This window comes from Alosa alosa, chromosome 4, assembly GCF_017589495.1.
Source record: "Alosa alosa isolate M-15738 ecotype Scorff River chromosome 4, AALO_Geno_1.1, whole genome shotgun sequence".
Classification (NCBI taxonomy): Eukaryota; Metazoa; Chordata; class Actinopteri; order Clupeiformes; family Clupeidae; genus Alosa; species Alosa alosa.
In genome coordinates, this window is record NC_063192.1 from 21272239 (window position 1) to 21287238 (window position 15000).

Genomic DNA, 15000 nt, shown 5'->3' on the forward strand with positions numbered 1-15000 from the left:
GTTTGAGTTGAGGTCTTCTTCTGTAAACTCAAAGCTCAGCGCATTTATTTATGAGGCCCCTGGCTGTCCTGTTTAAAATAAGCCACCATTGTTTTCTGGCCACCTCTTCAATATGTGTGTGTGTGTGTGTGTGTGTGTGTGTGTGTCTGGAGATGGGGGGTGCCACTGTGCACTGTGCACTGAGATGCGCTCTTATAGTTAGTTAAACAGGAAGTGCGTTCTGTCCCCAAACACTTTTGGCTGTTTTTACAAATGTCCCCTTTTGTCTATAACTGGGCATTTCCTCTCAAGGTAATACAAACAGGAAGAGGGCTCCATGATTCTACACATTTCACAGACGACACTTTCTCAAGCTTAAAACTGTCCTTTTGACTGCTCCATATTTGGGTAAATCTCTACTATCTCTACCATGGTAACCAGCACCAACATCCAAAAAAGCAGCCATCAAATTGCATTCCATTCATAGGGTCACAGAGGCATGCCTCAAAGCAGACAGTAGGGGGCAGAAGAGAGAAACCATCCGTTCAGCTACACTGTCAAGATTAGACTCAAACAGATTTTACACCCTGCACTCCTCTCCCCACATTCCAGCTTCATCCCAAAAGGTGTGCAGTCTTATAAATAAAGAATAAATAAAGCAGAATAAAGCATAAGCGCAGATGGTTCATGTACGAGAAGCTCAATTCACATTCATTTATTCATGCCAGGAGGGCTAGGAAGAGGCACAGATGTGTTGGCATCATGGTCTCGTCCTCAGTGTGTGTGCAACAAGACTTCAGCAACAACAACACCTCCAGATTAGGGAACACTGCACATGCAAAGCCAGGGCATGGATCACAGAGAACAGATAGCCAGTTAAGCCTGGCGTGGAGGTGGCGCTCACGCAATCAAATCCATAAATCCAAAGGCATGCACTCACCCACTTTTACACTGGCGCAGTAGCTGCTTGTAAGGGTTATAGCATGCCACACTGTAATACTGACAAGCGGTTGGGGAGGCGTAACCTGCGTTGTGTTGAACCGCGCGGCTCAGCCCTGCACACGCCCGGACTCAAACCTGCAAACAGCAGCACCTCGGATCGGAAGTTGAGCGCGCTAGCAATCGAGCTAAAAGCCCAGGCTGCTAGCTCTGTGACAAGAGCGAGTCTTGTGGTATCAGCAGGGAGGTTTTACACAACGTACATACTCCACAGCTACGGGCCAGCTTGCTAACGTTACACAGGGTTCAGAGAAACTAAATGTGAATCCATGTGAACCTCCTTCCCCCTGTGGCAAGCCTACAGTAATTTCCTGTGTATTGCCAGATGTAGTTTTATGCAAATAATAATAATTAAAAAAACATGCATTAACATGGCATGAAGAAGAGTGAAGGAAAAAAATGCATTCGCATGTATATACCTCCCCTGTGTATTAACCTCATAGCTGAAGAAAGTTTGCAAAATCAATGTATAAACTTCGGTTAATAGGTGGGAAATTACAGTTATTGTGTTATATGTTATATGTTATTACATATCTGTGTTAGTCATCCCACTACAGATGCTACTGTTGTTGTTGTTGTTGTTGTTGTTGTTGGTGTTGTTGTTGTTGTTGTTGGTGATGGTTCAGATGGTTCAGTATCATAATCCACTCACCTTGTCACATGGCCTGGCACAATCATATCACACTAAAAAGATTTTGTCGTCATTGCTGTTGGATGTGTTGTTAGAGATGAGAGATGGTGTGTGTGTGTGTGTGTGTGTGTGTGTGTGTGAGATGGTACTCCCCCCTCGCCCTCTCCTTCCTCACCTCGTCGCAGGCTTGGCATCTGGGTTTGATCCTCTCGGCGTGGTGGCGCCCGCAGTAGATCTGCCCGTCCTGGTAGAAGTAGATGAGATCCACCAGCAGCTCGCTGCAGGTGGCACACTGGAAACACTGTGGGTGCCAACACGTGCCGTGCCCCGCACGAGTGGCAAACACGGCTATGTCTCCGCCGCGGATCTGCCTACCACACTGAGGGAGAGAGAGAGAGCGAGAGAAAGGGGAAGAGAGAGAGAGAGAGAGAGAGAGAGAGAGAAATAGAGAGAAAAAAGAGAAAGTGACATACATGTACTGTATATAACCACTATATATATATATATATATATATACGGCAATTCAAAAAAATACTAGAAATAGCAGAGGCCACCAGATATAAATCTAAAACAGACAGACACACATTCAAGGTCCCACTCTCTTTAAGTATGAGAGGAATGAAAAGTGTTTTCCAGAATGGAATGGACCTTGGTTCCATAAAGCTCATACTGAGTGTGAGAAAGGCAACAGAACCTTGTTAGCGTGCGTGTCTCAGAGTCACTGCATTGCATACTTTATATTGCACATACTGTATGCACACACAGGGTCGATTAAACTAGTCTATACATTTCCCTGCAGCCTGGTTGCATGCAACATCAGCTTCAACTGGCTAACAATATCATGTTATCATGTGATGGATGTGTTTATTCCTGTAAGCTGCACCACTTGAAAGAGGATTTCTCAGACAATATGACTGCGCTACACAAACACGAGATATGAGATGGCTTGCAAAACATCACCATACATGGGCGGAGCTTCAATGTCAAATGACAGTGAGTTCACTGGAGTTGCTCTATAAAAATACGGACATCTTTTTGTTTTATATACATACTCAAACACAAACACAAACACACACACACACACACACACACACACACAATCACGCTCACACTCAAACACACTCAGACTTACATACACACAGACACACACACACAATCACACTCACACTCAAACACACTCAGACTTACATACACACAAAGACACACACACACACACACACACACACACACACACACACACACACACAGACACACACACTCACCTGTTGGCAGATGGCCCCGGTCATGGTGACGGGGAACAGCCGGACGTTGCCTCTGCCCAGGTTCTCTCTCTTCCTCTGCTGGCTGAAGACTCTCAGCTCCTTCTTCTCCTCCTCATCCAGAGAGTTACAGTACTGGGGCTAGGAATCACAACACACACATATGCGTGAACACACACACACACACACACACACACACACACACACACAACACACACACACACACACACACAAACTTGCACACACACACACACACACCTTGCACACGCACACACACACACACACACACACACACACACACACACACACATGAAGACAGTTACAGTACTGAGGATAGGATACACATCACACATAAATAGATGAACACACACACACACACACATACACGCACATGCACACACCCACTAACATACGCACGCACAAATAAACAAACAAATTATCCTCCGCATCAACATAAAACACACTGGTCTATAAACACAAAAACATACACAAACATCATCATCACATGCATACACAAACACATACACATACATATACAAACATTAAATTATACGACAAAACCACAGAAAACAGAGCAGATGAGAAAAGGAACACAAGGACATTGAAATAACAAACAAGACTTGGAGTGTCACTTTCAGCCACTCTGCTTTCCCACACTGATATTTGGGTTTCGTCCAGGACTGAAGTCAATTTGAAACAGTCCGTGCCTAAAATCTACGCTTAAGAAACACCTCTGCATTATCTCACGATAAGATTGCAATCACGATACGTGCTGAATAAATATCAAAGTCATCTGACTGAGCATGACTATGTGATTTCAAATAGCCTAAAAAAAAAAAAACCTTATCGTGTTAGCTCAGGCGGACTCTTACAGGCCTGCTTTCCCTTTCTGTAATTCACCCTGAGAAACGGTGAGCCAATCTCTCCCGATGCAGACCTCTGAGAGTGATAAAGACACTCACCTCTCTCTGGTGCCACGTGTTTACCATATTACTCCGTCAGCATGTTGGCACAGTCTCAAAATAAGCGCAGTTTCGCGATGTAAGGCTTGACCTTGATGCTTATCGAGATAGAAGGTGTTTGTTTTGGGTTTGAGCCTGATTTATGCTCGTGTGATCCCAGAACCATTTGTTTGAAATGTTTGGGTAATTTTGGTTCAACGTTTTGTATCCGTGAACTTTTAGAAAAGGTGTAAAAACCAGACAAAATTAACCCAGAGCTTGGACAGAAGGCTTTTAGAAGCTGGTTGGAGCCAATTGGGACCGTGAGAAAGCAAGAAGCCACCATGTTCAGAACTGTGTTTGAGGTGAAATACAAAGACACCAAACACAGATGATAGAGTTACAGTGTCAACCAATCCAGTATGTATTACAAGCATACACACTGAAGCAGATAATGGAGTTACATCTACCTGACATCGATCATACTGTACACACACACACACTGCACAAACATGCAAACACACACACACACACACACACACACACACACACACACACACACATAGAAGCACACACCCTAGGTAAGACTGCCCTTACAATTAAATGTTTGCAGCAGATTTGCAGAAACTTTGGGGTGATTTGTGGGAAACAAATGAGTTCACTAGAAAATATTGGCAGAAGTTTGCCAACGCCGCAAGAGGCAAACTTCCAACAAAGTTATGGCAACAATAAGAAGTTTGCCACTAATGGTAAATGCAGAGGTGGAAAAAGTATGAAAATATTGTACTCAAGTAAAAGTACCAATACCTTGATGAAACATTGCTCAAGTACAAGTTAAAATACCGATCTGAAAATGTACTTAAGTAAAAGTAAAAAGTAGTTCATTTAAAATGTACTTTAAGTAAAAGTTACTTAGTTACTTTTTTTTTTTGGGGGGGGGGGTTCCAGAACAACCAGTTTTACCAGAGACTTTCTAATGAGGAGATACAGCACTCAAAAAATCCTCCATAGTAATGCATGGGGTTAGTCAGTTGTCTACAAATATCACAACCCTTCCGCGGCAAAACGTTGACATGTGAATACATTGAGCCAATCATGTGGTGTGTTGTAAAATACATTGAGCCAATCATGTGGTGTGCTGTGAAGACATCGTGCCAATCATCTGTTGTGATCTCGCTGCTGGAGCAAGATTGGTGTCGCGGAAGCCTTACGCATTAACGCATTTCTGCCGAAATAGATGCAACGATAAGTGCCCAAAAAGTGTTGCAATATGGCTGCCGAAAGGGAGGCACTTGCCTGAAAAGACTTTGGTCCTAGCTCGAGTTGCTGCAGCCAGCAGCTAAGGCAGCCATGTTCATGCTCCCAGTGTGTAGCCAGTAGCTGCAGCAACTTCGAGCTAGGTAAAACCCGATTGTTTCAGTTTTGTTCATACCGACAGCACTTTCGGTGACGTTGAGAAATGGAGATCTATGTGAAAAATCACCGAGTTCTCCTTTAAGTTTGAGCAGTAGTTGATTTTCAAAGTTAGTTGCACTCATCCTTGCGTCCGCTTTGCAGTGAACAGTAATCCAACTGAAAAGCCCCTCACAGGCAGCTGAGGCAGGGAAGCCAATGTTGAGTTGTTTTTATATTTGGAAACAAGCAGAAGGTTCAGCAGATTAAAGGGCGTCCGAACTGGGGGAGAGTGGGAAGTATAGGGCCCCAATGGAGGAGAGGGCCCATGAAAAGTGGAATATGGGGGTACAACATTTTCACCAGGCATTAGTAATAACTCAGGTAATCCACACATAAAAAATCCAAACAACTCCATAAGTAGAGTCATGTGTAATGAAGTGGAATAACACAGGGAAAAAGTATTGAACAAGCTAAGAAAAAGCACTAAGGCAAGGAAAGGGAAGGAACGAGCTGGAATCTGTAAGTAGTTAGAGTAGTTATCCTTTCTATCTGTGCAAATTAATATAAGCTTGGTTAGTATATTGATGGGCTATAAAAAGGTTTTTCATTACCAAGGTGTCACACAAGAAACATTTCATGATGGATAAAAGCAAAAAGCTCTCCCAAGACCTTTGCAACCTTATTGTTGCAAAACATATCAATGAAACTGGTTACAGATGCATTTCAAAACTTCAGAATCTTCAGTGAGCAGCATGGGAGCCATTATCTGCAAGTGGAAGAAACATCACTGCCATGCAGGATCTCCTCGCAATATTTCTGACCAGGGAGTCAGAAGGATAGTCAATTCCAAAAGCCAAGGACCACTCGGAGTAAGCTCCAGAAAGACTTGAAGGCAGCCAATTCAATTAAATTCAATTAAACAATTCTGGAAGTAACTAAAGATCAGGATTCACAAGAGGGACCCCTGGAATCTGTTTAGAACAATGGGCCAAAATCACACCTGATACTGTGACTAATACGTTTTGTCATACAGGAAATGTCTTGAAGCTGTCTTTACAAACAAAGGCTTTTCCACAAAGTATTGAAGAAATTTCAGTAGGCACGTTAAGTACTTTTTTCCTGTGTCATTCCACTTTAATACACATAACTCTTATGTTTGGATTTTTTATACGTGTGTTAATATAATGTGTGGTGAAAATTTCGAATAGACTCACTGGAAATTTAAGCTAATTACTGAAAAAAAAATATATATATATGTCCACCATATATTTATTTTACCTGAATATTTTAACTTCCAAATTAAATGTCAAAATGAATGTCAGACTAAATGTAAAGTTTGACTGACTGGATTTTGTATACAAAACATAGTGAAAACTGTCTAAGGTCACTCTCCCTTGCTAAAGAGCTAAATGGTTTAGTCCGCCTGCACGATTCATAAGGTAGTCTATCTTTTGTTTATTTAGTTGAGCATCGCTAGTAGTGGACCGCTAATTGTTGTGCTGCTGGTGCAATGTTTTCTCCAAGAAAGCCAAGTCAGGTTACTAAAAAGAGAGACATCAAAATGAGGGGAAACAACTGCTAATAAACTTCTTTCCAAAGAAAGGTGAGCACAAACTTCAAAACACGAAATCCCATGGTGTTTGCTTGAATATCACAGCTATCATTAGTGCTAAAACGAACTGAGACAACCCATTGAAATAGCGGAAAATACACTTTCATAGGTTAGGCTACACATGTAATCTGATGCATCTCGCGATCCAGCTCCAGCTCCATCTCCATCCCTTTCAGAAAGACTGCATGGCTTCAGCTTGATGTCCTGTTGTAGGCTACATGCTGATCATTATCACTAGGCTAGTGGTTTAGGGCCGATTTCTTTTCTCTCCCCTTTCTGTTTTCGTTAGTCTTAACTTTTTTTTTTACTCAAGTAACGGATGGGATTTTTATGTAGCGAAAGTACAATACTTCACTCAAAATGTAATCAAGTAAAATTTAAAATGCCGATTTTATAAACTACTTAAAAAATACAAAATACACAGAAAAACTACTCAATACAGTAACGCGGAGTAAATGTATTTCGCTTACTTTCCACCTCTGGGTAAATGTGTTTGCCAGTGATTTGTCACCGCACTTGCAATTGCAAACTTCCAGTGAACTTCTGGTGACAAACCTAATTTGCATATGACCATGGGCGGACTGGCCATCTGGCATACCGGGCATTTTCCCGGTGGGCCGACGCACCTTTTTGGCCGATAGAATAGGCTATATATAATTTAATCATTTTGGCCAACGGTCGGCCCAAAGGAAGGACAATCAGCGGCCCATTGGTTACATTTCCATATTGACACTCGACTGATCCAATAAAAGCTCATGTCAGGCCCCACCCCTCGCATTTTGGCTCAGAGCCAGGATTTTGTGAGCGCACCAAAAGTTAGCCTAATCGAAGTTGCCTACACGAAATTGCGGCGGGTGCCGGTAGTGACAATAGTGCAAAAGTAACAGAAGCTTCAAAAATACAATATTGCAAGTAGGCTAGCATATGTCAGCAACAGTTCAGTTGAAGTTCGTTGAGTTTGAACGAGGATGTAAGCAACCATACAGAGCAGAGGGACAGTGAGCAGGTGGTGGAGCCTAGTTGAGGCTATGATATAAGAACTCAGCGGTGGAGCAGGTAGGCTATGTGTGACATGCCATGCTGACGAGGATGATTATGATGACTTATTAATTGCGATAATGTAATGATATGGTAATGTTAACGTAAGGCCGTGCTGTGATTATAATAACAAATAGCGCTGTCAAATCGATGTTAGGCTAATTGATGGTCAGATTGATCAGTTTCCGTCAGACGCCCAAAATTCAACATCGATGGCATGAGTGGTGGTTGGTCTCTCAAAGTAGAGAGTAGAAAAGGGTTCTATCTTGGAAGGGTTATCATGGTAAAGATGTTCTAAAAGACTGTAGACTGACGGAAATGTAGGCTACAAAACATCAAGTCACATTCATGCACAAGCCAACTAATATACAGTAACCTATATGATAGGCTACTGGAAGACAGTAAAGATAATTAGTTAATGTAGCTATAATGTTCCAAAATGTACCAGCAATGCAGTATAGCCAAAGTCCTTTTAGGCAAGTCCCTCCACTCGGCGGCCATATACCAATGTTTTATGGGCACTTATCGGGCACAGTCTTTTGGTCGAACTGCGCGTGCGCAAGGCTTCACGACACCAATCTTGCTCCAGCGGCGAGATCACAACACATGATTGGCCCGATGTCTTCACAACACACCATATGATTGGCTCAATGTATTCACATGTCGACGTTTTGCCGAGGAAGGGGTGGGATATGTGTAGACAACGGCCATATTGGCGTGACAAACTAGCCCCATGCATTTCTATAGAGTATTTTTTGAGTGCTGTGTCTCCACATTAGAAAGTCTCTGGTATAGCCTACAGGAATAAAATATTTCCAGCAACAACAGCCCTGTTTATTTTGTGTTGTTTCAGTTGTCCTACAGTGATTAACGTCTACGACAATCTAGGTAATTTAGCTCTTTACACATAGGCTTCATTAACTGTTTGGTGCTGCTGTCAGTTGAGCATTGTATAGTTTAAATGTAGCCTATTGAATAATTTGAAATGATAATTTGAATTCAAGCAGAAACTCTTCTTTAATAATTGCTTGTAGGCTATAGCCTAGGCTACTTGAATATGGAGATCATGTGCTCCATGGCTACCTCTGATCATTCAGAGTGATAGCCAATGAGGCCTACATCACTTTCAGTGCTACATGACAGTTGAAAATATATGCATATTTAAGGGTAATGCAAAGATTTTGTATTTAATTAGGTGTGCCCGACCGATTTGAGAACCGCTTGGACCAAATATGCCAGGGCCGATTTTTGGTCCCAGTCTGCCCCTGCATATGACATAGCTGCAAATTTGCTGCAACATTGAAAACATGTGAAAATATGACTTGTTTGCCAGAAACCTGAAATTTCTGTAAGGGTGTACTGCCCCATACAGTGATGGTGCGTCTTACCTCACTGTCATGGGCTGGTAACTGGTGGAGCAGTTGTTTGATGCGATACCTCTCCCCTGGACTGTTCACGTAGGGCACACGGTCCTCAGGAATACAGCTAAAGTACTGATACACCTAAACACACACACACACACACACACACACACACACACACACACACACACACACACACACACATGTATTTAGGGGATGCTAGTACATAGTACATTATGCAAAAAGAAAAACATGTGTTCACATACACACTATATTCTCAGATCCTGTAAGCACACAGTTGCATATTTATCACACACACACACACACACACACACACACACACACACACACACACACATACACACGTATTTAGGGGATGCTAGTACATATTGCTAGTACATTATGCAAAAAGAAACACATGTATACACATACACACTATATTCTCATATCATGTAAGCACACATTTGTATATTTATGACACACACACACACACACACACACACACAGGACATATGGACAAACAGGTCAACAGAATAACAAACTCTCCTATAGAGAGGGTGAGAGAGTGCTACTGTAAGCTGTGTGTAATTGGGAAGATTTTAAGTGGTGTAACTGAACACCAGCCCCTCAGTGCTGGGGGACAAAGGCCTCGACACAAAAACAGAAAGGTGAGCTGAGGCTGCAACACCAGCACTACAGCACAGCCTGCTCTCGGCTAGCAGTAGAAACACACACACACACACACACACACACAAACGCACACACACACACACACACACACCTCAAATTACACCAGGCCACTCTGCTAATAACTAGCTACACTCCTTGAAAGTGGCCAGGCAGCACTAATGACCCTCATATATTTTCGGGTATTAATGGGGCTTCTAGAATATTCAGTGTAAGACAAAACCACACTTAGTTAATCCACCGCACATTCGCTAAAAGTAGATTCATACTGTAATTCACACGAGATAAATCTCTGGTTCTTCAGAAATGCCAGAGAATGCTATTAAACAACTTTCACGTGAAGTTTAAATGTATATGAATGCTATAAATAAGAACTGCTCCCTGGTTCTCTGTTCAGTTGTAAATGTGTACATTAAAAAATGGTCTTTATCTTTTAATCTTTGATCCTTTAGTATGTGACACCAACGCACACCGGTCACCTATGCTGTTTTTAGGGACCTCAGGACGACTGGTTGAACTCACGTGTACACCCATAAACACACACACACACACACGCACATGCACACACACTTAACCTTGAGTACACTGTGCAAAATTGAACAAAGGCGGGGAAGGGTATTTCCTGTGCACCTCTTTCTCTCTTTGTTTGCATTCCCTTACTCTGGAGCAGGGCTGCCACAGAGGAGGCAATGGAGGAATGTGAGCAAGTGTGAGCTTAGCATAACTCTCTCTCTCTCTCTCTCTCTCTCTCTCTCTGTGTGTGTGTCTGTGTGTGTGTGTGTGTAAGCACAAGAAAATGTGGAAACAATGAGAGATGGAAAGAGGGATAACTAGGAAAAAGGGAGGTGATATAGTTTCAGGTGAAGACCTATAGATATAGTACAGTGCCCTTGTTGGTTATTGTGCTATGCTAGTTCACTTGCTGTTAAACTGACAGTGTTTTTCATGGCAGAAAAAAGTTATGTTGGTATTTCAATTCAAATTAATTTAGGCATTACAGGCAAAGAGCAGGGCAAGAAAAGAGAGATGAGAGCTTTAGGGACAGCGATTTACTTTCAATATAGTAACATGCTGTGTAGAGAGGCATCTGCAGGATAGAAGCAAATAGTTCACACAGATCTCTCTCACACACACACACACACACACACACACACACACCTGTTCTGGCTTGAGGCCGGGCGGTACCCACGCGTACTCTTCGGAGGCGCAGCCTGAGTCGTCGTCGGAGATGGAGTGGCGCTGGAAGTCGGACACGAGCTTCATCATCATCCTTTCCAGCTGACCCGGTACCGAGCGCACTGCATGCTCCTCACGTACACACTTACAGTGGATACAGATCTTCCTGCAAACACACAAGCACATGGAATTTAGATATACACACAGATACAAATCTTCCCGCAAACACACACGTATATGGAATTTAGATATACACACACTTACAGTGGATACAGATCTTCCCACAAACACACACACACACACACACACACACACACACACACACACACACACACACACACACACACATTCAATTCAGAAACACACACTTACAGTGGATACAGATCTTCCCACACACAACAAAGTTTACACTCGTTATCATCCAAAAATAGACCCTAGGTTGTTCTTAGACCGGAGTTGTTCTTTAAATGCATATTTCTTACCCACACACACTCACAGTAGATAAAGATTGTTCTGGGAGCATGGACTGCAATGGGTACATAGGCTACATTACTACAGACTCACACACACATAAACATTTTAGATACACACACTTACTGTGGATACAGAAGACACACACACACACGCACACACACACACACACACACACACTCCTCCAGTGAAACAAAAGATACACACATTGACATTGACTTACAATTCACACATAGAGTCCTGTCAACACAACCAACGTACACTTAGACAACACACACTGTAGTGCATCCAGATCATGCAGTTGACACATGTTCACAGACATACACACATACAGGGGTCATACATCTTCCTGTCAACACACACACTTCAGGAGACAACCAAATTGTTATCAGATCTACTAAACACACATCTCTTCATCAACAGAAACACAGAAATAAGCACACATGTACACACACACACACACTGTAGACATAGATAGAAGAACACACAAATACACACACACACTCTCTTTCTTACTCTCTCTCTCACTTTTGCTCTTAAAGACTTTCAGAACTTACTGACCCTCCAGCACGCAAAAGACAGTGACTCCCAGTGTCTGTCATGACACACACATGCACACACACACACACACACACACGCATGCCTCCTTCTGTGTATATATAGCAGTGAGAGAAAGCCACGTGCTGGAGCATCAGTGTCATCCATACTTCATGCCTGTGACAGGCCCTTGTCATGCGTGTGATGAATGGAGCTCTGGCCACTGTACTAACGTGTGTGTGTGTGTGTGTGTGTGTGTGTGTGTACTGCGTGCCATTTGAGGGATGCGGTGTATTGTTACACGTCGTCCACCCAGTGGTCTATGCATAGGGCTCCTTGGATGATCCTGTTTCCTTCTGATTCAAATTCAATGACAATGCTGCAGCCACTGCTGCCATAATGGCTACTGTGTGTGTGTGTGTGTGTGTGTGTGTGTGTGTGTGTGTGTGTGTAATGTCTTAATGGCTACTTTTTGTACAATAACGTGTGTGTGTACTGATATAGCAGCTACCAATTGAGCAATGAGCTCTGTGAGTGTGAGTGTGTGTGTGTGTGTGTGATCTGGGGAGGACTTTTTCCTCATGAGCCTGGACTCTACCCCATTTAACCCTTGCTACTGATGCGGCTGCCATGGTTACCCAGAACTACATAAGTTATCACAGCTGCTTGAGTGCGTTGATAAACGAAAATACTGGATGAGGCAAACATAGGTTTCCTCTGCTGGATTTATTACTGGTAGTTAGATTCCCATACACACATGCACATCAGGTGTGTATGTGTGTGTATGTGTGTGTGTATACTGTATGTGTGTATGCGTGCATGCGTGTGTGTGTGTGTGTGCGTGTGCATGCGTGCGTTCGTGTGTGAGAGAGAGAAAGTGATGAAGGGAGAGAGAGATAGAGTGTTTGTGTGTGTGTGTGTGTGTGTGTGTGTGTGTCTGTGTGTGACCCCTGGCTGGCACACTGTTTTCTGAGCTGTTTTGTAACTGGCCAGCCTGATCATGCAGATTTACAAGGCTGTTTTGGTACCGCCAACAGATTAGCAAAGTTCATGTCTGCCTCCTGTCTGAGTGACAAAGAGAGAGAGAGGGAGACTGAGAGGGGGGATAGAGAAAGAGAGAGAGAAGGGAGAAAGAGAGACAGAGAAAGGAAGAGAGAGAGAGATACATATAGAGAGAGAATCAGGGACAGAAAGAAAGATGACAGAGAGAAAGAGAAAGGAAAAAAACAAAGCAAAATGGAAAGAAAAGAAAATGCATGAAGGTGTGAGAGAAAAAGAAAGAAAGAAAGAAAGAAAGGAAGTCTGCCTGTCTGTTCTGTGACTGCCAACTCCTTCCCTAATCCTAAATCCCAGACAACAACACACAGTTCCAAGTACAAACTTTACTTAAAGGGGAACTTGGCAACTATTTCAACGTAATAAAACCGTTTAGAAATCATTTGGATGGTTAAATGACCTGTTCCGGTGAAAATGGTGACTTTCCCCTACCCTAGCGCCCACAGGCGAAAACCAACCTTGCAACATTGAGACCACCATCCCGAGAAAGAGAAGTGAGAAACAAGAAACTCGTTTTAAATCGTGTTTCTTACCTTGTAACATCCACATAGTTCTGCCAAACTTATGCTAACGGTTCGCTAGCTTGTAAACAAATCCATGTGCTTTATCGTTACCTTTTCCCACAGTTTGAAATAGCATAATGCACAATTTCAACAGCAGAGGGGGAAATCCTGCCAAGTTTCCCTTTAACTGATCTTAAAACATACACAAAAACAAACACACAAAGACAAAAGTACCAATTTTACTAAACTAATCACACACAGCAACACGCACAATGTCTCATGTACTCATTATCTTTACCTAATCCTAAATCACAGACAGCAACATACAATCAGGCTGGTTGGACTATACATGGACTGAGCCCAGTCTAAATGCTTCTTTCCTATGGATATCTGTTTTAGTCCATGGCTAGTCTTCATCCATGTGCAGTAACCCCCCAAACACACATAAACACACACACACACACCCACACACACACACACACACACACACACACACAGACATATGTTATATCTTCACTAAACTAATCTTAAATCACTTCACAACACAGTAAGCGATGTGTGGTTAGCCAGTTCTTCTCTCTCTCTCTCTCTCTCTCTTTCTCTCACACAGTCTTTCTCTCTCCTTTTTTCCAGCACAGTTCTGTCTGACACAAGCTGTAAGTAGAAGGTAGCGATGACTCAGAGTCTCTCAGAGAAAAGACGATGACATTCAGCACCCTTTAAATTACAGATGTGCAAACAGGCTCACACAAGTAGCCTACGCACATACGCAAGCAGGCAGGCAGTTGCACACACAAACCACATGTCAGAAGAGAACACACCCTCACCCTGCATTGTCATCTATGGACTGGCTGTTGCTGTTGTTTTTAAAACATGACGTTAGCCAATCCCCCTCAACCCCACGCCCACCCCACAGTGAAGGGATAACCTGTATGAATCACAGACATGCCTACCCGTGTGCACCCATAAACACACACACACACACACACACACACACACACACACAGTACACACACACACACACACACACACACACACACACACACACACACACACAGTACACACACAAAAGAACACACACAAAAGAACACACACACACACACACACACACAGTACACACACAAAAGAACACACACACACACACACACACAGTACACACACAAAAGAACACACACACACACACACACACACACAATCCCACACACCTCATGCCTTCAACCCACCTCTACTCCCAGCCAAGCCAGGTGTATCATGGGAGTAGCCCCATGTGGCATAATGTGCAATGCCATGAAGCCCAAATAGACACACACACACACACACACACACAAACAGGCATAGCTGGACCTCAAATCTCC

The 15000-nt window shown here is 43.0% G+C and overlaps 1 protein-coding gene across 1 annotated transcript in view; it reads right to left on the reverse strand.

The window, feature by feature from the left end:
- prickle3 (prickle homolog 3) overlaps positions 1-15000 on the reverse strand; it is a 55916-nt gene that overhangs the window by 8167 nt on the left and 32749 nt on the right. The window contains 4 exon segments of the mRNA XM_048242271.1: positions 1785-1988; positions 2872-3009; positions 9243-9356; positions 11061-11244. Coding sequence (XP_048098228.1) covers positions 1785-1988; positions 2872-3009; positions 9243-9356; positions 11061-11244 — 640 coding nt within the window.